At 35.3% G+C, this 26427-nt stretch overlaps 1 protein-coding gene across 1 annotated transcript in view; it reads left to right on the plus strand.

The window, feature by feature from the left end:
- LOC118736528 (hemicentin-1-like) overlaps window positions 1-26427 on the plus strand; it is a 187109-nt gene that overhangs the window by 138663 nt on the left and 22019 nt on the right. The window contains exons 4-6 of the mRNA XM_036466595.1: window positions 18038-18279; window positions 18538-18748; window positions 23757-24014. Coding sequence (XP_036322488.1) covers window positions 18038-18279; window positions 18538-18748; window positions 23757-24014 — 711 coding nt within the window. The remainder of the gene's footprint in view (window positions 1-18037; window positions 18280-18537; window positions 18749-23756; window positions 24015-26427) is intronic.

Genomic DNA, 26427 nt, shown 5'->3' on the forward strand with positions numbered 1-26427 from the left:
TCTCTAACGAGCACCTGAAAAAATCAACATCGGACTTAAAATACTCTCCCATACACACACAGCAGTGCTAACAAAATACACACTTTTGGAAAACTGTTGCCTGAAATCTTTTTGGTAATAAATTCATCAAGAAGAGTGGCCCAAACTGAGAAGTAAAAAATGTTCAAAGTAACGCGATTACATTCGCATTCAGCATAAGGCAGAAACAAAAAAAAAAATAGCAAAAAGGGTTAAGCGACCTCACACATGCCTGAAAAAAAAAAACGTTAGTTGGTGTGTGCGTATTGCTTGAAATCGTTGGCTGAGGTATCTACGCTTTTGTAAGTGTTTGTATTTAGTTGAGCCTACTACTCAAACGATTTTATTTTGAAGTACAAAAATAATCCGGAAAATCACATATGACCTAGACTTTGAACCTGGTGAACCCATCAAAAATTTGAGGCCATTGAACACCAATCTATTTCTTTCATTTCAAACTATTCCACTTGCGTTACTGATTTTTTTTTTTTAAATAAACTTATGCAAATATTTCGGCTTTAAAATGATGGCAGTAGCACAAACCTCTGCAAATAAGTACGTGTGTATGTACACTAGGATGGTATAAAAAAGCATGTGAAAAAAATGTATGTCCAAATTTGAATGCTCTCGCCACCTATGTATTTTCTATATCGAAAATATATACCCGTGTTTTTTTTTATTTCGAAACAAAAAATTATTTGGGGGTCGCTCAAAGTTGTTTAGATGGGGAAAAACAAGTTTTCGTGGAAATGGTAAAGAATACTTGAAAATCAATATTTTTTGATCGGAAAACTCTGTTTCTCTTCAAGAGACTTCCAGTAATAATATCCAAATATTTATTTCATCATTTTTTAATACCAACGATTTTTTATGGGTCTTTCCATTGCATTTTTTGGTTGGTTTTGGGGGTCCTATAAAAATAGTTTGTATCAAAGAATTGTTAAATACGTAATTATGTATTATATTAGAAGCCTCTTGAAGAGAAACACGCTTTTCTGATCAAAAAATATCGATTTTGCAGAACGCTGTACCATAAAAAACATGGGAAACCTTGAGTGCTTGGGCGTACTTTCTGATTTTAAAACCAAAAAAAACTAACAAAGGTATATTTTTTCAATATTGAAATATCTTACGAGCTGAGAGAAACCAAATTCGGACTCTACTCTGTTGGACCACCCTAATGTAAATACTTAACCAAATTCAAAACAACAACAAGTGATCGATTGATTTCACTTAAATCCGATGCAAGTGGCTTGCAGAATTTTTACATCCTAATCCAGCCATCATCCTTGCATATTTATCCCATTTTGATGATGTTAGTCGGCAGGCAAAATGTCTCCGCTCCCCTTTTTCGTATTCCAAACCAACAAAAACTGCTCGTAACTTTGGGCTTATTTGAATATTTTGAATCCTAGGCAATAAATAAACACACAGAAAAAGTTTCGCAAACTTATGTAAATTGCTAAAATTTGCACCTTTTCAACTTTGAAAATTAGGTTAAAACTACCTGACTAGAAATTGGATGCTTTATTTTTGTTCCATTTAGAAAATATTTTTTATTTTTTTTATTTTTCGAAATTTGCAATGCAATCTCTTGTGTGCTTATAAGTTAATGTTTAATATTTATTGAAATAGGAAATTAAAACGAGTTGATGTATTGCCGGAGGCTGACCTATATTCGATTTTAATATTTATCCTTTTCAACTTCGGCATAATGCCAATCCGCCAGCCAGTGCTGGTATACAGCTTTGTAGGTGGCTTACTCGAGTGCATGATTTTCCTTATTTTTTATATTTTTCTTGTTCTTGGTTTTGCCCTCCCAGCACATAACCCATGAAAGCAATAATATTTAATACACGTCTCAAGGATGCCTTTCATGTTCGAATCTGTTTGTGCCTTTTATCATTTTCCGTGAAAGTTTTCCACCCCTTTATGTTGCTATGTTGCTAACCTTTAGCGCCGTGTTAGTGTGTGTAGTATGTGTCTCCCTCTCTCTGCATGTGCGGCTCTTTTGCACTCACTCTCGCTTTTTATAATTTATTTGCTTGAATTTGTTTTGATTTTATAGAGAAAGTTTTCAATTTAACTATGCTTTGAAAAGTGAATTTGCTGGTGTTCGTGCAATTTAACTATGTAAGTGGGTTTATGTTCCCTGAGGTGCGATGCATGTACGTACACACATACATGGCGTACATATGAGTAAGTTCGTAGCGCTTATGTAAATGGTAATGTAATAGTAAAATTATCGTTTTAATGGAATGTTGTTTCAAAAGAAAAGGAAATAAAACTTTTGCTTACATTTGAAAAATAATACGTTTTGCGGATATTTGAATTAATTTTTCGTTTCGTTTCGTTTGAAAGAGGACCTCGATTTCATCTAGGAACTAATTCAAAGATCAGCATTTGATACTGAAACACATTGAAGTACCCGAAAAGGTGTCATCTTTAATCTGAGAACTCCTCTTCTCACTATTTGCCCAGCAGAACAAAGCCGTAGTCGTTGAGGGTCTTTCAACAGTAAATGGCTTTCCTATTGCTACGAACTACCAATTATGAGTTGGGCATTTATCGCTAAATGAGTTCAGTGTTTGCTCGCTTCAGAGCCAAAACAGTTCTCTTTAATTTACTTAAGTTCGCCAAGATAATCGAAGTGAAGACCACAGCGCACTCCAACTTACTCGCACGGTTTTGGAGCTCTCTTCACAAATATTTGTGATATATTTGTAGAATCTTTAATACCAAGCTTGAGCTTAATTTGAACTTATTGTCAGATTTCCTAAAAAGTAAAATGTTTAAAGGTAAATAATTCATTGGGCCAAATTCTTAACGAAAGTCTAACTTTGAGTATAAGATCTCTAAATCCAGCAGCGTTTTCACATTGTAAATAGGACTTTGAAAAATCCTGGGATCAGCATGCACGGAAAGTTTGTAAGTCTGTCCTTTGAGCATACATATGTATATCAGGCGAGTTTTTAACTTGTAGGCAGATATCGTAGTCGAAAATGCTGCAACATGTGGTCGCTGGCGCTGACTACGAGTACATATGTATATCCTTTCAAGGCAAGGGTAGCGACGAGGGAAAATTCCTCCTTATTCAACCTTTTCTTATGCGCACTATGCTGGAAGGCATTAGTAGCTTTTTAAGTTAGTGGTGGGGTCGTGCATTAAGCAACACCAGATGAGCGTATTAATGGTTCCTAAAAATGCAGCCTTACCCAGTCTTAGCTTACCAAAGAAGTGTGCTGGTTCTTGCTTTTCCGCTCGTCACCTTTAGTACAAGATCCAGAAAGCTTGCTGCCGGTTAAAAAATAAACTATTTCGCAATTGTAAATATAAAAGTGGTAGTAGTGCTTGTGTGAAATTAGCATTTAGGCTGGCGGTTAGTTGTGATTTCACGATTCTTTATATGCGAGAAGGTAGAGCCTAATGGCCGAGAGTAGTGCAAGACAGAAATTGCTGATCAAAGACATGCAGGCACAGTCGTATTTTCAATATCAGAAGACAGTTCGCAGCCATTACCTTTTCTTAGAAAATTATATGTTCATAGTGCAATGTGGATTTTCTTGTGCTCAGGTATTGGGCTTAGTTTCTACATTTAGTAACGGAATGACGCAGCCTTCAGGCTGAGGTTTTTACAATTCTCAAGGCAATGGACTGCATCCAGGACCAGTATTTATTACTTCCAGATAGAGAGCCATGTTCATAGCTACGTCGCTCATAATTATGTACATATGTATAACTATTAATGATATTGCCATTGTGGATGTGAGTTGTGGACTTTCAATACGGCTATTTAAAACGCCTGTTTTGCTGCGAACTTTAATTAATTATAATCTTACCAAATTATTTGAAAGAAAAAGTTGTTCGCAAAATTCGTCATTTGTGAGAAGACAGCAAATTGGGAAAGAAGTAAAAAGTAGCAACTAAACTTTAATTAATAATTACAAAAGTAATAATTACACAAGTTTCCCATGAATCGCAGTCAGTAAATTTTAGGCAAGCGTGTACAAATGTATGTATGTGCGTATATATACACGTGCAATGCTGTACAATACAAAACACATAGTACGTAGACGGAAAAATTACATGCTAGTTGGCCGCATGTAATACCATGTAAAGACCGACAGACAGACAAACTACAAAACGGCAAACACATTGATATGTAAACGTTTCCAACTGCAGCGGAGCACGCACAAAATACACCAATACATCTACGCTCCCTTACTACCCTGCGGGAAATGTAGGATACATGCTAACTATATTTCTATGGCGATGGTCGCGAAATAGTCAACCGCGGTTACCTCTGCATTAGATGTCAACTAACTTGTAACTTACTACTTTTGGACATAAAATATCAATAAGAAAAACAAAATATTTTTTTTTTACTTTTTTGTTCATTTACTTTATTTTATTACATTACATATTTGTTTACATATTCTGCTGTAGGTGGTCCCATATTCGAACTCAGTCAGGCATAAATTAAATTCTCAATTCGAAAAAGTATTTGTGAAGTGCAGATAGAGTGTGTATTCAAAGTAAAATTTGTGTGGGGAAACTTAAATACAAACTTGTTTAAAGAAAAAAATCCCCCGATTACGCCTGGGTTACTCCTGCATTACTTTTCAACTATTTTCAAGTTAGCTTAGTAGCTAACCATAAGCTAACTACAAGTTGATTATTTTTTATCAATTGATAATTTTTTTCTGCAGGGTAGTACACACGCGCACTAAAACCACACACACACTTACACGCATACGTGAGCTGTCAAATGCAAGGGGAATCATAATCCATGCTGCTAGCTAAACAGTGTTGCTGTCAATTTGGCATATGTGCGTGTACATATATGAGTGTGTGTGTGTTTGTGTGTGTGCGAAGAGAAATGCAAAATTGGAAAGGAAAAAGTGAAAATTGCTTGGCGCTGGCAAAGTTACCGAAAAGTTACTTTACGATGGCACATTGCTTGCACGAACTCGCTTGGAATTTGCAGCAAAAAGAGATACCCTGCCGTTCTCCAGCGAAAGAGGGCGCGTGAAGGCAGGCAGAGTGCTGTGAGTGCTGTGAGTTGACTGCATGTAGAAGTTTTTGTTTTGTGTGAAACTCGCAAATGTCATGACACTTTTTGCATATTGATGCAAAAACTTTTGAACTGTTTGCCGAATACAGTTGTTGCCAAAACTATGAAACTAAAAAAAAACTACAGTTGCAAGGGCGAGAATGTGCTGCAAACATGCCGACGAAGTATGCGGAGGTAAGGCACAATACACACGTTATTTTTGTGGGATTTTGTTGACATTTTACTATCTTTTGGCTGGCTGTTTTATTGCCGCCATTGCCAATGCTGCCACGCCGCTGCTGCTGCTGATGGAATTTGTGCTTTGAAAATGCAGCTGCTTATAGCACTCCTCGATCGCTCCTAGGCGTTGTTGATAAATGTACACATTTACTAACTTGACGTGCTGTTCCTCTGTTTTCTATTCAGATTTTATTTTTTTTTTTATTTCAGTTTGTTTAGAAAATGTTTCTGCATTCAACAGTTTGAAAGGGAAGTAGAAATGTTAAGGGTTTAGTGTACTTATTTTTGGTTCCGAGCGCCTGCTGAAATGACTTCCACTCTACTATGGTGCTTTTAATATTTGCTTTCTTAACCTTCTAACGCATACGAAGCCCACTATGGAGTCACTACTTTGGCTTTTTAATCATGCAGTAGCAGGTTAATGTAAATGATAAGGTGTTGAAACGCAACTACTAAATACTCTTACATTGTCGATATCTTTTATTTTGCGTTTCTAAAAAATATGACATGTATGAAAATAAAAAAGAACACGAAAAGTTTTAAATGAACGGGATGCGCTCTGACTCAGTGTAGCCAGTTTAGTACTCCTCCTTAGATTTAGGGTTAATCAGAGCCATTAGGGATAAGATATCTTTAAGGATTTTCTTGTGATTTTTTTTTTTTAATTTTTGATTAATTAATTTCTCGTAGCTTTCGAATAGTTTGCATTAAATTAATGTATTATTTAATTTTAAAAAAAATAGCAATAATGTGGTAAGGCAAAAAACACAAAAAGTGTATTCATAAAGGTTCAAGGCAAAAGGCTAGCTAGAAATCGAATGTGGTTTTGTTCTCTCATTCCTCTTTTTTTAAGGAGAAGTTAAATGAATTTAGGTTCGCGTCAAGTTTCTTGGTTACAAGCAGACTCGTTTGCCCTACATCTTAATGATAATCCCGGAAAAGTGGCCTGTTGTTTTTTTTAGACAAAAGTTACCTAATTTTACTAAACCTAATTCAAAGGTATAAAATTACAGCTTTCGCGGTGGATAAAATATAAAAGAGTGAGCGGGGAAGACGTCGGTGGTCCTACATGCAGCTAGGCAACAATGATTGCGCATGCTATAATTCTATAGATAATTTCATATGAAGCGCTGGTTTTATGGACAGTTCTAGCTGAGCTCTCACGGAGCCCAGGGGTCAGATGCTGTTGCCATTTAAATTGACTTTTATCTGATGCAAAAATGACTACATTCTATTAAAACGACCCAGATAAATGGTAAGTCCCGTATGTATAACAAAATGCGAGTTAAGTCCAGGGATTTTCATTCCAGCATCTTAATTTGCTTTTTATCCAAGCGGAAAATTTATCAACCAAGGAAGCGATAAGGTACATAAAACATCATGCATCCCCCAGAACGCAGTGATCGTATTGTTGAAAGTTAAGAGTCTAAAGTCCTTTCGTCTTGAAATTCCAGATGGATGCCCAGCAAATCCAAATGGTTGCTAAATTAACGCCTTGTCCTTCCTTCTTCCTCCTTCTCGGTATTTTTGTCTGAAAATAGTTCTTTCAAATTTCGCTATACTTTCCTGATAAACAATGCAGTAATTGTATAATTTTTCGCTTTAACGAGCCACTTAGTTTTACACGACACCTACGGAAATTGCGCACGCTGGCTACTAAATTCATACATACATAAAAGTGCTCACAATCTTGATAAATAAATGCGTACACAAATACATACTCGTAAATATTTTCTACACATGTGTATGTACACAAGTGGGTTGTATTCATCCTGTTGCATGAAAGCGCTCAAACAAAGTGTCGGTCGCGTGTGTGATATGGAAAATTCTCTACAAGGAAATTAAAATTGGCAAAGGTTTGGGGGTTTGAAGAAGAGAGTTGCCCAGCGAAAAAACGCATTATCGTGAAAACAGGCGGTAAAGACGTGCAAAATAAATATTAACATGCAAAAGCCGCATTAAGCAGCAAACAAAAAGTGAGCACATGAAAACAAGCGCGAGACGGCGATATGTTAAGGTCTATAAATAATTTGTACTCGCGTGCCGATTTATTACATATGGGTCATTATTTTTCAAGTTGTACATCTTTTTTGTCTTCATAATTCACTATGCAATGAGGCCATTGCTTGCTGCGCAAATGACACCGTCCCACTGTGCTAAGAAAAGTATTAGCTACTGAATAAAATCAAATTCAGCTGCTTTAATCTGCCTCAGAAATTTGAATACCTCTTTTTTTAATAAGCTTATGCAGTTTTGTTGCCCCTTTAATCTAAGTTTAAAAAAGTGCAGGTTTAAACTATCTGGGACTTAGATACGGTTAATTTTTAGAATTTTCTTTTTGTTGAAGAGGTTGATCATTTTCTTCTTATCATCGAATATACTTCGTGAGTGACTGACCACGTCAACCAAAAAAAAAAATTCAAAAATCAGCGGTAAGTCCTAGTTATTTCCAAGTTGCACTTTGTGACACTGAAATTGGGTGGGCTATAAGACTGCATACCCAAAACCTTTCTAAGAAATCTAATTAAAAAGTTCGAAATCTACCAGATGCCATACTGGATCCACCATATTGAGTTTTGCATTTCTGACAGGGGATTCGTAACTAGTAAACGTGAAAACCTCTTCATACGAAATCTCGAGTCATTTCTTCAAAGCTTCGAATTTTGGCCGCCTTTTGGATTTCGGCCGCACTGGGCGACCTGTTGAAGCCATACATTGCCAAAGTACACGTCATCCGATTCAGGCACCAAAGTTTGTTTTCATATTGCGATAATGTCCGTTCACCGTAACAGCATAACCGGCATAATTTTCAAAGAACTACGGTCCGATGACTCTGGCATCCTAAAAAGCATAGCAATCAGTGACCCGTTTTGAATGCACAGTTTTTTCTTCAGCGCGTGCAGTTTCGCTTACCGTTTAGGTGAAAACATAACTCATCGCTTATGATGATTTTTGTTTTTTTGTAAAATCTTCATCAGCATTTGGCCCACTTTTAAGCTTTGTTGAAATGCGTATCGCTCCATGACTAAGTTTACCAAAGCCTGTAGTACGAATTTTCTGAAATTTTGTTTAAGATTTCCCGATACAGATGTCGACTACATTTCCGAGAAGTTTAAAAAATTTTGATAATATATGAACTTAATAAAAAAAAAAATATTATTAAAGTAATAAAAAATAGTATGTATTAAAAAAATGTTAGTGTATTTTAGAAAATTTAATTTTTTTGTAGAATTTCGTACGATTTGTAAAATATTCTTCCATATGGAAGCGCGAAAAGCAAATGTGCCCTAATCCTTGCTAACCAATTGATAGTATCTAGTAAGATTTGTATGGTTTTATGAAGCAACACATATGGATGTATGTACTCGTATTATGATAACTATATCCACATCCAATTATAGCTTACGTCCTTACTCTTTTCTTTTTGCGTACGAACGCGCCATGCTAACCTGTGCCACATACTTGTGTACTCGTATAACCACCATTTGTCTAACACTCCATTGCATTTTCGTATTTAATCTTATCGCTAACGCGTTTATAACTTGCTATGTAGGGAACCAAATGAAGCAAGACTATTAGCAGAGAGAAGTGCTGCAAAGAAAACGAGGATAATATTGTTAGTGACTTAATAGCATAATGTGCGTTGCGTTGGTATGTTTTTTTTCCTGCTTTCTGCTTCTATTCGCATGCGAGCACCAGTTTAGCGCTTTATGATGTGCTAAAAGCTGTGCCTTTGTGTTTAAATGCCTATATTTTTATGTTCGAGTGTTCAACATACTGCCTCTTTCTAGCTCATAACATTTTTTACATACAAACATAACTTTAACTGAAAAAGTTTTGCAAACACATTAGGAATTCAAGAGAAATATCTTCCATCCGTTCACTTCAAAAATCTTCAGATTTGGATTAAGAAGCGATATTGTATATATGTATATAAAATGGCTTTCAAAAAATTTGTGCAGGCATATGTCATTTTTTCTGTAAAAAAATCTATCGTATATCGATACCTGAGTGGAAGATCGAGCTATGGTTTACTGTTTACATTTTATGCAAAGGATGCTTTCGTCCAAAAGCTTGTATTCCTACATCTTTGTGGTATACTTAAGTTCAGATATTCATACACACTTACTACACTTTGCTATTGTTTTTAGTCATTTGCCTTTGATCTTTATCACTATAGTTGCTGATTTCCATTTGTATACGTGCATGACTAAATCCTGTCCTTTGCTTGTTTTTAATAGCATGATATATATACATACATATATATGCATAAGCTGTTAAAAATTGCCATAATATGCTCTATATATGCAATAAGGCATAATTTGGCAATACTCTTGTGCGCTAAGGCCCTTGAACGTAAAAGGTGACTGGCCACAAAGTAAGCAGTTACTTTAAGTGGATGGATTTCATACAAAGGAATAAACCACTTTTAATTACCGGTCAACAGTAGCGATCACAAAAGGCGTTTCGCACTTGCGAATGTAGCAAAAATCAAAAAAAAAAAAAAAGTATATTAAAAGCGCTTTCCGAATCTCCGCCACCCACTTATTTATGTAGGTAAAACATCGCGTACTTTTCTTCAGACACTTTTATTGCCTTTAGGGAGCAATCGCTTTGAGTAGCACTTTTTGTGAGCGCCTTTGAGTGCATTATCCGTTTCTTATAGCGGCATTCACTATGGTCAAGTCGGCGTGGCGGCAATGCAGTGAATGAAATCACTGTAATAAATACAATTCCAATGAAAAACCAACTGACCAAACAACGACCAAATGCAATTGCAATTAAATAGCAGCTACCCAGCGCAAATATACATATGTACATATATATATACATACTCGTACGTATAAATTTATGTATATGTAAGTGCATTCGTGTGCACATTTTTATTGTAATCGCTTATTCGCCATAACTCTTGGTTCTACAGCCGCTAAACGAGCGAAGGAAGGCAAGAAATTAAGTTTCATAGGAGCTGCGAATCTGGAATAAAAGCCAAATTGATGCCAATAAGGCATTTGAGGCAGCCAACCGCAAATGAAATGGCGGAGCCATGTGGTTTTGTTTGGTGAATACAGGAATTTCTTTGCCGATAAAGGCTTGCTTTTCCATTTTGCGCTCTCTCAGAGCAGTCAGCAATTATTTTACTTTGATATTTTCTCCTTTTTGTACAATGGGAAGCGGATATTTTCGAGGGTAGACAACGGGTGTGTTGTTAGTGTGAGCTATATTTTTTTTTTTTTAACAGAAGTCTATATGTAGAGGTGAAAATGCGATAAATAAATGACCTACAATTACCTAAATTGTAGACTAAAGAATAAGTATGTACATATGCTAGCCAGAAAAAAGTTTTAAAATGAAGGCAGTACATTTTTGTCACCCTGCTTTAATTTAAAAACTTAATACCTCAGGATTTGTAAACACTTTCTTGGTAAAATTCGTCAGAATACAAATTTAGGTACAACCATGTACATATTTAGGTGCGTGCGGATATTTACATACATATACGATTGTATTCAGAATAAACTGGAGCAACTTTAATTATAAAGAAGAAAAAAGTAAAATTTGCTCGAATTTGTAGTTTCGCTGGTAATAAATAAATCGCCTACTATCAAAAAAGTTTATGGCAACAACCTTCAACCATTAATCATACGCCAAGGGGAACCAGGCGACAGGAAACTATGGGTGCTTGAGGCGGGAGCGGTTTTCAACTTTGATTTGAAAATTAATTTCGCCTTTTCACTGATAAAGGAAAATAGACTTTGTGGCTTTGCAATTTTTTTGCATTATTTTTCGGTATTTCTTGTATGACTTAAGAAGCAAAACCAACGGAAACCATACTTATGTAAATATACATACGTACGTATGTATGTATGTGTCGATTTGGGAAATTTTGTAGGTAAACTCTATGAATAATTACCTAAAAGTAAAATGCCTTATACATATGCACAGACATTTCAAAAACAAATGGATTTTAAGCAGCATACAAAATTCAATAAAGCAACTTTTTCCGGACCAGCAAAGAGTCAGGGAAAAACCTATGTATGTTAATTTTTTCTCTGAAGGTTTTGGTTAGAGAATGTTAGATACAAGATTGATATCCATTTAAAAAAAAATGTCTTCAGTGCCATATTTTTATATACAAATTTTTTTACATTAGCAAATACATACTTACAATATCCACTTTTAAAATTATTAAAAACGTATGGCTTACATGTAAATGTCAAGAAATTATGCCTATTTTAGTATTAAAAAAATAATTTTAACCAGTTTTCAAATTACTTTAAATTTGTGTAAGAAAAAGTTAATACACGTCTTCTTTTAAAATTACAAAAATTTTATATTAAAAAAGATCTAAAATTATGTTTCGTGTCGTGCTAAAATGACCAAAAATCTATGTCTAGTACTTAAAATGAATTTTTCTATTACCAAAGGGTAGTATGTCCTGGTTTTTTCTTATACGCCATGTTAATCCAAAATCTTGGGTGCGGTTTTTGCCAAAACAAAGAAGGCATTGAAATGTTTATATAAAGAATTTTATGTTAAGGAAAAATTTTCTACGTGATTTTGTCATCTTAAAACTTTTATTCTAAATTCAAAATCGATTATGGAAAAGCTTACAACTAATTTCACGAAAGAAATTTAAGTGAAACATTATTTTAATTTTTTTAATTTTATGTGGAAAATAAAAAATTGTTTTCCATTTAAATTGCTAGTTAAAGCGGCTGTTAAAGTAAAAAAGTGAGAATACAAACTAAAATCTAAAATTTTAGCTTGTCGGTTAACAGTCGCTTTGCGTCGAAGGTACTTAAATTGTATGTATGTATGTACAAGTACCAATTGAAATTCTGACCTTTTAAAGCTGAGCCATTTTGCTGTCTCGCCACATTTGCCTATGCTTACATTCATTTATCTACCTTGCCTTCCTGCTCGTTCACCTAACCGTTCGCTGTACGCGCACTCGCGCCTCTCGGTGTGTTCCACTGACCTCTTTGACGCTGGAAATATGGTCGACCAGCAACAACCGAAATGACTTTATTCAGTGGGGAATATACAAAACTACACAGAACATAAGTACGTATGTATGTGTGGGAGCATTTGCTTGTACATATTTGTAGGCATGTGATTACTCGCCGTACCGTAAAATCGATTTTCGCGTTACATTTCACCACTTTGAAGCAACAAGCGTCAGGGGATCTGCACATAAGACTTGGAAAAATTTCAACAACACACTAAGTAGTTGCATGTTGCTTAAAATGGTGTGAAATGGGAAGTTTGCCGCAAGTATGTTCCTTTAGGAAGCATTAACAAAATTGAGGTGTAACTAAATTTAAATTCTACATAGAATCCAAACGGATATAGCCAGAGGCACGCCCCTTTAGTTTTCATTTAATATAATATGGTAGTATTACGTAGGTGCAATTAGCTTTACAGTAAAATAACATAATTATCAATTTATAAATAATTCTTTCTCATATTACTCAAAATTATTTTTTTTAGACAGGCTCCTTTGGCTCTCATGGCCTCATATGTAAATACTCTACCATAACAGATTTTGTAATATGCAGGTGTGTTAACTACACATGTCCTCGCGGTAGACGTCATAAAGACTGGCAGGGTAACATAGCGAAAACTAGTACCGCATCCAGAGAAATAATTTCTACGCTGACTTAAACTTAATTCTACGCTCCGAATGGTGCGTATTCTTCGGCCACGTGTGGAATACATTCATTTCATCTTTCTATTCGGCGTGTTTTCCATGAATACCTACACGTAAAAGCCTTATTCGCGCCTAATGGTATGCAACATTAATAATGTCAGCCTTTCATGGCGGCAATGTTGGCAGTGCTACACTTGCAGTACATGAACCTCTATGTATACATACATATGTACATATGTACACACATATTTTCCGCACCTGAATTTGTTTTAGCGTTCATCGGCACACATAAACACATACCTACGCACATACATAAGTGTTTGCTATTCATTTTGTTGCCAACGGTGCATGGCGTCTGGTTAGTTGCCATATGCGATGCGCTTTTTGTTGTTACTATTTGGAATCACTGCAACGTGCAATACAACAGGGAAATCCGTGCATACTCGCACACATACATACATACTTATATTGATAACCAAATGCGCTGTGCTTTCCTGACTCTGTCCATTATTTATTCGGCTACTTTGCCTGACCTGCAATGAACTGGACACTGGACACGGCTTGGCTTCACTGTTTTTGGCACTGAAACGTATGCCTTGTGCAATGTCACGCATTTTATCCGCTTATCTGAATGTCTGAATGGTAAATATTCAATATTTTTGGTAGCTAACTGGTTTTGAAAGGCAGTCGGGCATGGTTGTTGCTGGTGTTTTTAGTGTTGTGGAAACTTCAATAAATATTTCATTTCATTTTGTTAGAAAATTTTGTTTTTTTTAAATTTTGAAAGTCTGAAAAATTCTAAAATTAATGGGCGAAAGTTCTAAATTTAGTAAAAAGTTCTTTTGTTACATATGGAGGCAGCGCAAAATTCTGGCTCCCTCCATTTGTTGTATTATATCCAGACCACACCACAAATTGGAGGCGAATTCGGGCCCGACACTTAGGAAAAGAGTGAAAGCCAATATATTATTATTAAGTTTTAGACTTACTCATAGATTTCCGGAGTTCCTTTTCTTCACAACTTTCCTCGCTTTAAAGCTATGTATGTATGTATATATGTATGTAGTTGCAGGCTTATCCCACACGTCTCTCTAAACCATATTAAATACAGTTGCTTCAGTTGCTTGAAACTCAAAATCTGCACTAACCTTATCCAACGTAATTATTTTCATTATTAATGCATCTGATGCTTCGCCTGTCTAATGTGTATTCATATGCATTAGTGTGCGCCGAAAATCCGCTTTTTTCGTCCATCAAATTTCTAGTATTAAAAAAATTGTTTTCCTAGCTAACTTACATTCTCTACAAAAAAAGGTCCATATACCAAATTATGTAGGACTAACACTTTCGAAGATTATTGCAATTTTAGTAAAAAAAATTTATTAATTTATTTATTTAGTAATTTGTTTATTTTTTGAGCATATTGAACTTTGATTGACTTGGGTGAGCCTAGGCTAATGACCAAAAAAATCGAAATTTCACACAGTTTTTTTTAAAGCATTATAAATCATATTTTTGCTATTACCAATCAAAATTCTAAAAAAGCGAATTTTCGGCCCACGCTAATATGCATGTAGGTATAAGCGTATACTACTTACTACTTGAATTTTGATTTGATTAGAGTAAGCATATACACACATACATATCTAATACATATTCGATGGCTGCATTTTGGCTCCTGCTTCACTTACCAGCGTACAAATACGTTTGCATGCATTCTAATGTGTGTGTGTTGATAACTAAGAGCATCTACTCTAATTTTCCAGTTTGCTTAATGAAATATGGAAATTTCGGTTTAGTTAAAACATTAGCTCAGCCTCAAAGTAGATTTTGTTATCATGATGAAGTAGGATTTCATCTTTCTTTTATGATAATATCGTAAATATGTATACAAGTGTCTCGTGTACATATATGCATAGTTAAGTACATAAATAGGCTATAATTTATGCACCGAACTACATACGTGCATATGTATGTACATCGAAAGGCGAAAGAGGAAATAGTTAGCTTCAAATTTACAAAGCGGATATGCATAGGTTTTTATGCAAATGTGAGTTTCTCAAAATATTTTAGTAAGACAGAGCTTCCATTTTGAATTTTCCATTTAACTATCTGGCTATGATGACAAAAAATCCTTCCCAGATTTCTCTGATTCGATAACGGAAATAACTGAAAATTCCTCTCACTTTTAAGCAACTAAAAAAAATATTATTGCCGGAAAAAGATTAACTTTGGCGAAATAGTAATAGTTTAAGCATGAAACAGAAAAACAAATTTAAAAAACATAAAAATATTACAAAACTGTAGGACTTTGGCTGAGGTTAGATATTTAGGGTGTACAATTTATTTGTGTCATAGATATAGGGGTTTTACTGGCTGCCTATTGCGAAAACTTACTTTATGGTTACCGATAAAAACGCAGCAAGACTCAAGTTATGTTAACGGTTGCTTAGGAATTTATGGGGTTCTAGAATCCCTAGCACTTCCGCTTAGAAGATTCTTGTGTCATTTCCAGATCGCAGAGACAGAGCAACACCGAGTTCCTCGGAGTGGACTCCCGCCTCCACACTGAAATTTATCTTGGATCCGTTGATGTATAGACCGATTGCCTGTAGGTCGGCCACTCGGTCCCTTCTCCAGTCACGTTTGGATGAAAATAGCACTTGCACATTACAGCTGAAGTAAAAATTGCCTGCCATTCGGTCTGTCGTCCTACTTAATTGCATTTGATTTATGATCAACCCATGTCCGACCCATGCCTAGTCCCTCAAAGGTCTGACCCTCTGAGTCTGATCGCCGATTTCATAGCCACTTCTTTCAGGTGGAGATCAATAGGGATTTAATTGAGGATAGCATTTAGCGCTTTTGCAGGGCTGGATCTATTATTTTTATTTTTCTTTATGTATTACAAAAGCGTAAATACAATGAGTACTATTGTCGGACAAATTAATATCGTCGTAATTTTTTATGGCCTTATAACAATTATATTCAACAATTTTTTATTGAACTTCAAGCCGTTTTTTAATGAAAAACTATTGTGGAAAAGCAACAACTATTTGAAAAAATGGTAGAATTGATAGCTATTTCGGGGCACTGGAATAGCTGCGCTTGATCGCCGACTACGATCATGAAAAAAGTGGAAAAAGCAACAACAGTTTATAAGGCGAACTCAGCACAGTGCGTGGGCAACTGGCTGAGTCAGCTGGGGTCATCGGTTCGAATCTCGCTGAGGAAGTCTGATGAGGAAATGTGGTGACTTCCCAAATAGCTATTACTTCTACAATTTTTTCAAATTATTGTTGCTTTTCCACAATAAATTTTCATTAGAAAACGGCCTCGAGGTCAATAAAAAAATTTTTTTCATAAAAGTACAGCTTATTATTTAGCAGAAATTATGCAAAAGCTAAATTGAAACTTGGTGCAAAAGATTACAAAAATTATGCAAAGTTTATTTTGTTTTGAAATTTTTTTATTAGAACTTTGCTTTAACAAAGAGCAAGTTTTCAGTTGCTGGAAAATCGCGTTGATTTTTGGCAAATCTTTTTAAGTACATATTTCCGGATAGCAAAAATATTTTCGAACGTACTTTGAAGGGTTTTTGCATTCTGGTAGTGCTACCAGCCTTTTTTATCACATATTTTTTAGTGTTTGAAAAGTTGTATGCGATATTTCAGACCATCAATTTGTACTCATACATACATACATACGTGTTGGTACCTGAAAATATGTAAATATAATTTAATATAAATGTGCCTTCAAGTAAATATGTAGCTAAATCCTTGCATTGCCAATATAAATCGGACCACCTCGAAACGCCAACTGTCAGCGCCTTTCAGTTGCCTGTTAACCGCTATCCCTTGCGGCTGCTCTAAATAGCGCATTTTCCTACTTTTGCCATCCACTTGCTGATTACAAATATATATATATATATATATATATCGGAGTATGGGCGACTGTGTTTATTAGTAGCAGTCGAGACAACATAGAAACAAAAAACAAAAAAAACACATAGGCAAAGTGGCATACGAGCTGCTGCGGGGGCCAAGCGGAAGGAAGAGGTAAAAGTAGAAAAGGAAAGTAAAAGTGGAAAACAACTGGCAGCACATAAAAATAAAACAATTGAGTGCGGAAAGCGCCGCCGGGCACTACCAGCTGGCAAATGACATCGAAACTTTTCAAAAACAATGTCGTCGCTACATTTTTTATTTTTTTTGTTGTAGTTGGATACTCGTATTTATTTAGTTTTATTGGGTTGGGCGTTTTTCGAAAGCGAAAATTATTCATTGAATTTTCCTTGATTTCATCTACAAACTTTGATTGGTGTTGTTGTTGTGCTATTGGTTGCTGGTTTTGTGACAATTGTGATTTCATTCATTCCATGGCTCTTTGCTCCTCTTCCTCGGCTCTGCTTGCTGCTCCTTTTTTGCAAGGACATTTGAACTAGAAAACTATTGTGGCATACTTTAAGGCGTGCCCATTTTGGTGTGAATATAAATTAAGATTTACATACAAAAGCGATCTGCTGAGAAGCTTACTAAGCCATCATTTGCGGCTTGTCCTTCGATTTTGCTTAAATTGTATTCCACTTTTCCTCCAGCGTTTGTGGTTACTTTGGCGCTTAATGATATTCATTGCTAGGCAAAACAATAAAAGTCCGATATACGCATAAAAAAAGTTGGTAAGTAGTGCACTGAACTTAGGCCGCCACACACACACACACACACACACTCTCATACGTGTTTCTGCGTAATGACACTGCGCCACATTTTGCGAATAAAATTTTATTGCCGCCTAATGCCATGCACACGAGGCGTTGCCGTTCGATGACATAATAAATAGGCACAAAAGTTACTGGCTGGTGCATGAGCGGATCTGTGCTGGGATGTGGCGCTCAAAAGGCGTTAAATAGAATTATGTATTTGTATTGAGGCATATTTCCGCCAGCATTAGCATTTATTGCTACTTCAAACAGAAAGCAGAAAATTTTACGTCGCCTCATTTCGCTAATAAAATTTGAACTGCCTCATAATTTATGTTATATCTTTTTACTACTTTTCTTATTTCCTTTTCAGCACCTCAACCGATATGGATGGAGAACGATGAGCTGCTGCACAAAATTTTCACAAAGAAGCAGCAACACGAATACGCGCATCGCCAGCAGCTGCAGAGATCTGCCAAAAAGCTAAACAAGAAAGCTGTTTCGCCACCGACCCCGGCACCTTACTTTGAGAACTCCACGCAGAGAAGTGTTGTCGTTGCTGTCGGACGGACTGCAAAATTACATTGTCGTGTACGAAATTTGGGGGATCGCGCAGTAAGTTTTCCATATCCAGCTGAAGTGTGTCGCTTCGCCCACTACCTCGCAGCTTCCTTCTCCAACTCGCCGCAATTATAATTTTCTCATTTTCCCGCCTGATGCTCTACCTGCAGGCTAATTAACTTCCATCCTGCTGTGTTAACCTATTTTCCAGCTATTCACTATGCCTTTTGTTGTTGCCGTTTATGTTGTTTTTTGATGCTTTGTTTTTGTTTGTCTTTCCCGTACGCACAATTTGTTTGTCATTTACTGCAGGTCACTTGGATACGTCAACGTGACTTACACATCCTGACCATCGGCGTGATGACCTACACGAATGACCAGCGCTTTGAGGCTTTGCATTGTGAGGACTCCGTTGAGTGGTCGTTGAAAATTGCATCTGTGCAGCTGCGAGACTCTGATGTGTATGAATGCCAAGTTTCGTCGGAGCCGAAAATTAGTCAGGCCTTCGAGCTGAACGCTTTAGGTGAGTGTTTAAGCGTTTCATTAAACAATATACATTCATATTTGGAAGCTTTCGGACTTTTGAACAAGAAAAATTACTTTTTGCGCATTTTTAAGCATATTAATGATCTTCAGCTTGATAATTAGAAATTCACTAAAATCAGTTCACTTTCGTGATCTTCCTTTTCACATTATATAGGAAATAAAATTATGAAAATTATCGAGTACAGTGTTCATGTTGGTTTGCTTGAGGCCAATCACAGGTTAAGCAAGGTTAGGAATTCGCATATGAATGACTCTTACGTCCACTCGGAGGCAGATTTTCTCATTGTGAATGCTCTTTGTTAGTGCTAGGAGAAGGCATATCCTTCTGACCGAAATTAATCCACACTGTCAGTACAGGGTATGCCAAACCATTTACTATTCCGAATGAAGCCGTGCATGTACTATATTTTCACCTACGCTACGCCCCATAAGCTATTAAAAAAGCGTGATCCCAAATGCTTGACACGCATTTTCTGGCGAGCTTCCTTTTCATCATCATCCCAACAACTTAAGTAGAGGGAGCTTTTTGGTATAGGCCGTCGATGAAGCATTGGTAAGGGCCATTACTGCAGATTTGTTGAGGGTCAATAGTTCCTCAGTACGACTCTTATTGACACCCGGCCACAAGTATCTTGAGATTCCACAGTGGTTCCGATTGGTCCAGAGGTCATTAGTTACGGCTGTGGTATTATTCATCGATCCCCCTAAGCGGAAAAGAAATCGGTGGCAGTAAGGAGTTATCAGCTTCGCTAATTTGCATTTCCGAGCCGTGTCTAGCTAAATATCTCATTGACTATTTCGTACAGGAACCCAGCAAAGAGAGGCTTTGACCTGACTGAAGCCGGCGTAGCAGCACATTTCCAAACTGCTGGGAAATCATGAGAGAATCGACGAATTGTTTATCCAATGGGAATTTTTTGAGTTAAGCTTGTTAAGAAAGGCACAGTATTGTAGTATTATTTCAGTAGTTATTGGAATGTAATCACCTACCACAAATTATAGTCACACAACAACATAACATACGTCTGTGAGGCCCCAGAGCAAAATAGCTTACGGTTTTAAAAAACAGCAAAAAAAATTTTAATTTTTAATTAAAAAGGTGATCAGAAACTATTCAAATCTTTATTTAAAAAATACAAGAAAATTAACCTCTTTTTTATCTCCAATAACTTTTACGAAGTCTTATTTTGAGTTTACAAACTGACATACTTAAAAAATGGGATAGATAAAAATTATAATTTGGAATAAGAACTTCTTTGATTTTTCTTTAATAAATGAAATTTAAGAAAATTGCATATCGTCGGTGATACTGCAAAACGTTCTATGTCACTTGTTACCTCTGGAGCTTAATTGATCTGTTATCCATATTTGATCGCTTCTGGCAACCGTTCATCTTCATCAGCCAAAGGTAGACAAGTTTTGTCATTCCTTTATTAGGGTGGAACGATTTACAGACGCATTCCGGTGCACGTAAGATACCATCAAAGTGTCAAGGGTACTAATAGACATAGACTGTTTTGCATTATCACCCACGATATGTAGCTCGGACAAGCGGTGGTAGTTTTTTTACTCATCTGGAACAAATAGCCTCGACGAACAGTTTCGCGGGATGTATTTTTCGAAAATAAATAATTTTTATATTCATTTAAACATATTTTTTTATAAAAAAAGTAATTTGGCGAAGCACAAAGCGAAACTAGAAAGTAGGCTTCGGTTCGGATTTTTATTTGCTGTATAGCAAACTAATGAGAAAATCAAATAGGCATAGGTAACTTTTACCCATGGTGGGGTGCTGAAGGTTAATATGGTATAATTAATAATTTCAAAATGTATTTCTTTCTATACATGCAATTTCAAAACCCCTACTAATTGGGACTCTCACGGCTTTCTAGACTATACCTTTTGAAACACTTTTTTCTATTTTATATGTGGCTCGGACCAAGGATCGTGGAGTTCAGGTTCTATGGAGTATGGCCACAGCGGCCGCAATCAACGATAGCTATTCGAATATGTATTCTGTAAAATGTAAAATTAATAGGTATAGCAAAATGTTACATTTTTATTTTTCAACTTAGTTTTCGGAAAGAAACTCCTTGCCAAGGGCGGAGGAAACATATAAAGAAACAATGTACGCCTAAGAAAGGCTATAAATATTCGCAAGTTTAAGCGTGTTTATTCACAAATAGATACTAGATAATATTTGAAATTAATCTCTTTATAAGAAAATAATTATAGGTTTGTATAGTAACTTCCTTCTCCAGTTAAATATTGCAGCGAGAGCGTAAAAGCAAAAGAGAGCGTAAAATTGAGGAGAGAGGAAACTAGCAGGAAAAGTTATTGAACACAAAACTATTAAAAACTTGCAAGTGCATAGTACATTGATATTCTGCTGTAAACATTTTACTATTTATAAATCAGTTTTAAACTCTTCGCCTTACACACAAGCACTTACACAGTCCAGTACGTCATTAATATTTTGATTTCCACTCATTTTACTTTTGTTTGTGCTAAACCAATTCAAAACAAATGGCGGCTTTTGACATTTATTCTTCTTCTTTTTCTGCTAGTAAAAATTTCACTAGCAATAATTTGTTACGCTCTCGATTCAGTGCTCTTTTGCAATTTTTTTTGGGTAATCAAACACTTTTCCAGTAAAAATTAGTACCGACTATTGCTTACTATACAAACCTTATGTATTATATTATTTAACTATTAAATTCCAGTGCAATTTTAAATTTCAAACCAAGGAGCCTTTAACTCATGCGAAAACAGATAGATAGTATTTCGCCCACAAATTTATTGTTGCCTTATCTAAATAAGATCTTCTGCTCATACAACCGCTTTGGCTTGCATTGGCAGGCGAATTGAGCCAAATTTCCCGTTTTGCTTTTGATGCTCCCTTTGGCTTTCGTTGCTATTTAGTCTGCACCCTTAGTAAATTGCCATTGAACGCTATTGTAATTGTGTAGCTTCCTATTTTTGCACTGTCGCTGATGTAACTGCAAGCGACCATTGTGTGCATATATGTACACACACTCTAACATGCTATATGAATGTATGTGTAGCTAAGTGTTTGAATCAATGGAGTATTTTTCCTGCTCATGGTTCCTTTTCGTCTGACACAGTTTGGAGCGAGACCGCATCGAATAACTTTTCTGTAATGCTAGAAAAAAGGACATGGAAGAGCACCATGTCAGTGGATAGTTATTGGAAAGGAAAAATGGTCGAACAAGTGTAAACTGCTAACGCATATTATAAGTAGGGACAAGACTTCAACAAAACATACAAAAAATAAAAATTGAAAATGTGCAAAGGGGATCTAAGCAAGTGAGGGAGAAATGGCAAAAGATAAGGATAAATTACACCGAGCACCCTTTTTATATAGAGTTTTTACATTTATTTATTTTTTTTTTTTGTTGCACAAGTTGCATTGTGGTTAAATCTTGCGGTCAAATTTAGTTATGCGCTTCTGTTTAGGGTGTCGCTTTTGCGAATTCATAAGATTCAGTGCATTGTGAAAGTGAACGTCAGTTTGGGTGATGCATTTGTGGAGAAAAGCGCTTTCACCATTTCGACTACGCTTCGTTTGCAGGCGACAATGGAAAATAGAAAATGACACTTTGCTTGACCTTTTTCCACTCTTCGCCCGCTGCAGTGGCAAACCAAATATTTTTACAGTTTGTGGTTGTCTTGGGTTTCATTATGGCTGCACCAAAACAGATTCCCTTTTTTTATATCATAAGCAGGGGATGGTACATTTTCAGAGTATTGCGTGGAATGATCGCTCCAAGTTTGTGCAGGCAAAAAATCTTTGGAAAAATCTATTTGTGTATGCGAAGCTGATGCATTAAATTGCTGCATATCGCGAACGTATTTATCAGCGAGTATGGAACTGCCAGAGATAGTCCTATGTCACTAAGGATATCCACCAAGCGATATATCTATGTGTCGCAACCTCTAAAGAGATGCAATAATAATTCTTAAAAGTAAGCTCAAGTAAAATATAATAATGAGTTAACTACATACTTATACTCTTATGAGGGGAATTTAAACAAACTGGTAGGGTAGGTTTAATTTGGATATTATTCTTAACTAAATTTTATACACCATTGTAATAAGCTGCACTTGAATAGGTACATTTATTTATATACCATCCAGCCGCATATCTGGCCATGAAACACTAAATATTACAACATGAAATATCTGTTACGTTTTGCTCAAAATCGTTTCGCTAATTCAAATAAATTGTAAAAAAAAAATGTATAAAAGTACCACACAGGCTCTTAAGAAAATACCAATATCAACGTCAAAGAAATGACTCTCTGATTTTAACAATACAGATCGCCTGAATCACAAGCTTTTCAAAGCAACTTATTTAAAATTGTTTCCACTAAATTTGGGTGAATACGCTACCTAGTAAATAATCCTGATTGATTGATAATCCTCGTTTGGTTCCTATGCTTATTTAAATCGGTCCATTATTTTGCAAGCAAATAGGTAGTTGAAATGATATCCACTATACCTTATTGTAAAAGCTTTCCATTATAATTACTACCTATTGAGGACCGTCATGCTCTACTGTTAGTCACGGGGTGGAGTCAAACGTCCTATAAATAAATTGGGAGCTATACAAATGAAAGTCTTACGAGAGAGAAAATTATAAATTCCTAGTTGTCGTTTCAAGTAGGGGTGCTTTAACTACGATTAAAAGTTCAACTTATAATTGGTTTTTGCTTTTTCTCTGTAGCTTTTTTTTAGATTTTCTTTCATTTTGGGGCAGCTTATTACGTAAAATCTAACTTGGCTAGCCTATATTTGGGGTTATAAATACACTGCCTCCTTTGGTCGACATGGAATAACAATTCAAACTATTAATTCTCAAAGTCTAGTCTCTAAGTTGTCCTATATTTTTTCCATTTATTCTACTTTATTCATAATATTTCTGCTCTCTACCTTCATCCCACTATATTTTAACTTTTTTCCAGTGGCTAAAGCGAAAATACTAGCAAATACCGAGTTAGTATTCAAAAGCGGCAGTGACATTAATCTTACCTGCATCGACCATCAGGCCCCATCGCCGCCCGCTTACATTTACTGGTACAAGGATGGCGAACTAATTAACTACTCGCAACGTGGTGGCATTAGCGTGCTGACAGAGCGTCCAACGAAAACCAGCAAGTTGCTAATCGCACGTGTCGTGCCCAGTGACTCCGGCAACTACACTTGTCTACCAAGCAATTCCGGTGAGTATTAAGAACAAAGCACAGAGAGTTGACAGTTTTCTTACCACAGAATTACCACGTCCCTCATACACACACAAGCTGGTGCTAAGGGTTTTTCCTATTGATTGCATATGTATGTATTTACAAGCGAACAACGTTCGTGTATACATTCACATATGTACATATCGTCGATGTTTTTGCAAAACCACACAGCGACCAGTTGCAAAACCGCCTAAATCGTCGTGGTGGCAAAAATGAGATTTGGTAACCCTGAACTCCAGGCATGGAGATTTATGCATAAATATCGTAAAATCGTTATTAGAACAACAGATTTGTAAAATAATACCTAGAGAAAATACAGGCTCTCAAAGCAATGCCTTCAAAGAAAATCTGTTTTTTTTTCGCTCTCTTGTCAAATTTGAGTGCCGTCAGATAGGCGGTTTTTCAAAAACATCGCCGATATGCATTTAGGAAAGATAGTATATGTGCATACGCAGGAAAGCAATGTTCTGGTTATTTGAATGGTATGCAGTTCGAAGAACCCTGCAAACCAAAGTTTCCGAATTCTTAAGGAAATCGTTAGGAGTATCTCATTTCTGTAACGATTTTTTTACGAATTTTCAAAGAAAATAATATGAAGTGGTTGACACGAACTCGTAAAGAAATTTCTGTACGAAAAATAAAGAAAATTCTGGAAAAATTCTGAAAGATATTCTTCACATAGCACTTATTTTCGTTGCTTCACAGATTTTCTTTCGAAATTTCGTAAAAGAATAGAAGTGTGCGTAATTTATTTCATTTTAAATTCGGCAAAAAATCGAATTAAATCTTAACGAATTCCTTAAAATTTCTTTACAATGCAGAATACTCTGAAAAAATGGTTTGCAGGGAAGTTATTTTTATTTTTTATTGAGCTTCGAAATTATTTTTACACATACATACATATCGCACACGTTTTTTTAACAAATTATTAAAAAATTTTGATCCAGTTTTTTGCTGAAAGGTAAATAAAAAGCTCTTTGTAAATTTGCAGTGCATAATTTCAAAAATGCTGTATTTTGAGTTGTATCACTTTTGAGGAGCGTTTGCGATATGCATGTATCTACATATAGTTATGTTTTGGGTCAATACATGTCAGATCGACGAAAAATAAAAAAATTATTTAAATTTAACTGAAATTGCTTAAAATAAATTAATTTACTGTTTGCACAAAAAAATCAAGCTTCAAAAATTTATATCTTAAAAAAAAACACCTTCTGAAAACTTCAGAGTCGTTTAAGATCAGTTGCACGTGTACCTGTATGCATATAAAAACAAAAATGTTGACCAAAATTTGCCCACGCTTTTGTTTTTACGATTTTTGTAACTTCAAAATTCATTATTATTTTTTTTTAACTAAAACTAAAACTAACTAAACTAAACTAACTAAACGTTTTTTCGATACTCAAAAATAAACCTGCAAAATTCTGCAAATTTTGAAATTGAGAATCAATAACTTTGTGTGTGCAATAGGGTGGTCCAAAAATACGTTCGGGAAATAGAAGTTCAAAATGTTAAGCTCTCACCCCCAAGGAGTTTTCTAAATGGAAAGAAAAGAATACCAGTACTTTTTTGTTAAAAACTGCTAGTTGTAACCACCTCAAAGTTTTCTATGTATTTTATTCGGGGAAAAACACGTTTCGTGAATAAGGTATACAATTCTTGAAAATCAAAATTTTCGATCGGAAAATATAACACCAATTTTTTTAACCAATTTTCAATAATAATTATGTTTTATAGGTCCCCCAAAAAATGCAACGGGGGACCCATAAAAAATCGTTAGTTTTAAAAAATGGTAAAATAAACATTTGGGTATTATTATTGGAGGCCTTATGAAGAGCGGCAGAGTTTTCTGATAAAAAAAATATTTGATTCTTTATTTTATTTTATTTTATTTAATTTTATTTTATTTTATTTTATTTTATTTTATTTTATTTTATTTTATTTTATTTTATTTTATTTTATTTCATTTTTTTTATTTTATTTTATTTTATTTTATTTTTTATTGTTTCTCCGTTACGGGTTCACATCAAGTATTGGTTGGTATACAACAAAATACTTAACACTATTGATTATAAAGTAGTATAAGAGAAATATAATCTTCAGATTGGTTACAAACGGATATTGACAATACTACACAGTTGCAAGCTTTTCTGTTTCTTAATGCTAATTTATATTCAGAAATTTACGAACTATCGATGATGTAGATAATATCACAGATTTTTGTATGGCCCTTCGCTTTTCTACCATGTTGAGTTTTTCCAGGCTAGTGTTCAATGATTTTGGAATAACTCCTGTTGTCGAAATTATAACTGGAATCACCTCTACTTTTTCTTATTTTATTTTATTTTATTTTATTTTATTTTATTTTATTTTATTTTATTTTATTTTATTT

Source organism: Rhagoletis pomonella, unplaced genomic scaffold (assembly GCF_013731165.1).
Source record: "Rhagoletis pomonella isolate Grant_MI unplaced genomic scaffold, Rhpom_1.0 Rhpom_scaffold_00001, whole genome shotgun sequence".
Lineage (NCBI taxonomy): Eukaryota > Metazoa > Arthropoda > Insecta > Diptera > Tephritidae > Rhagoletis > Rhagoletis pomonella.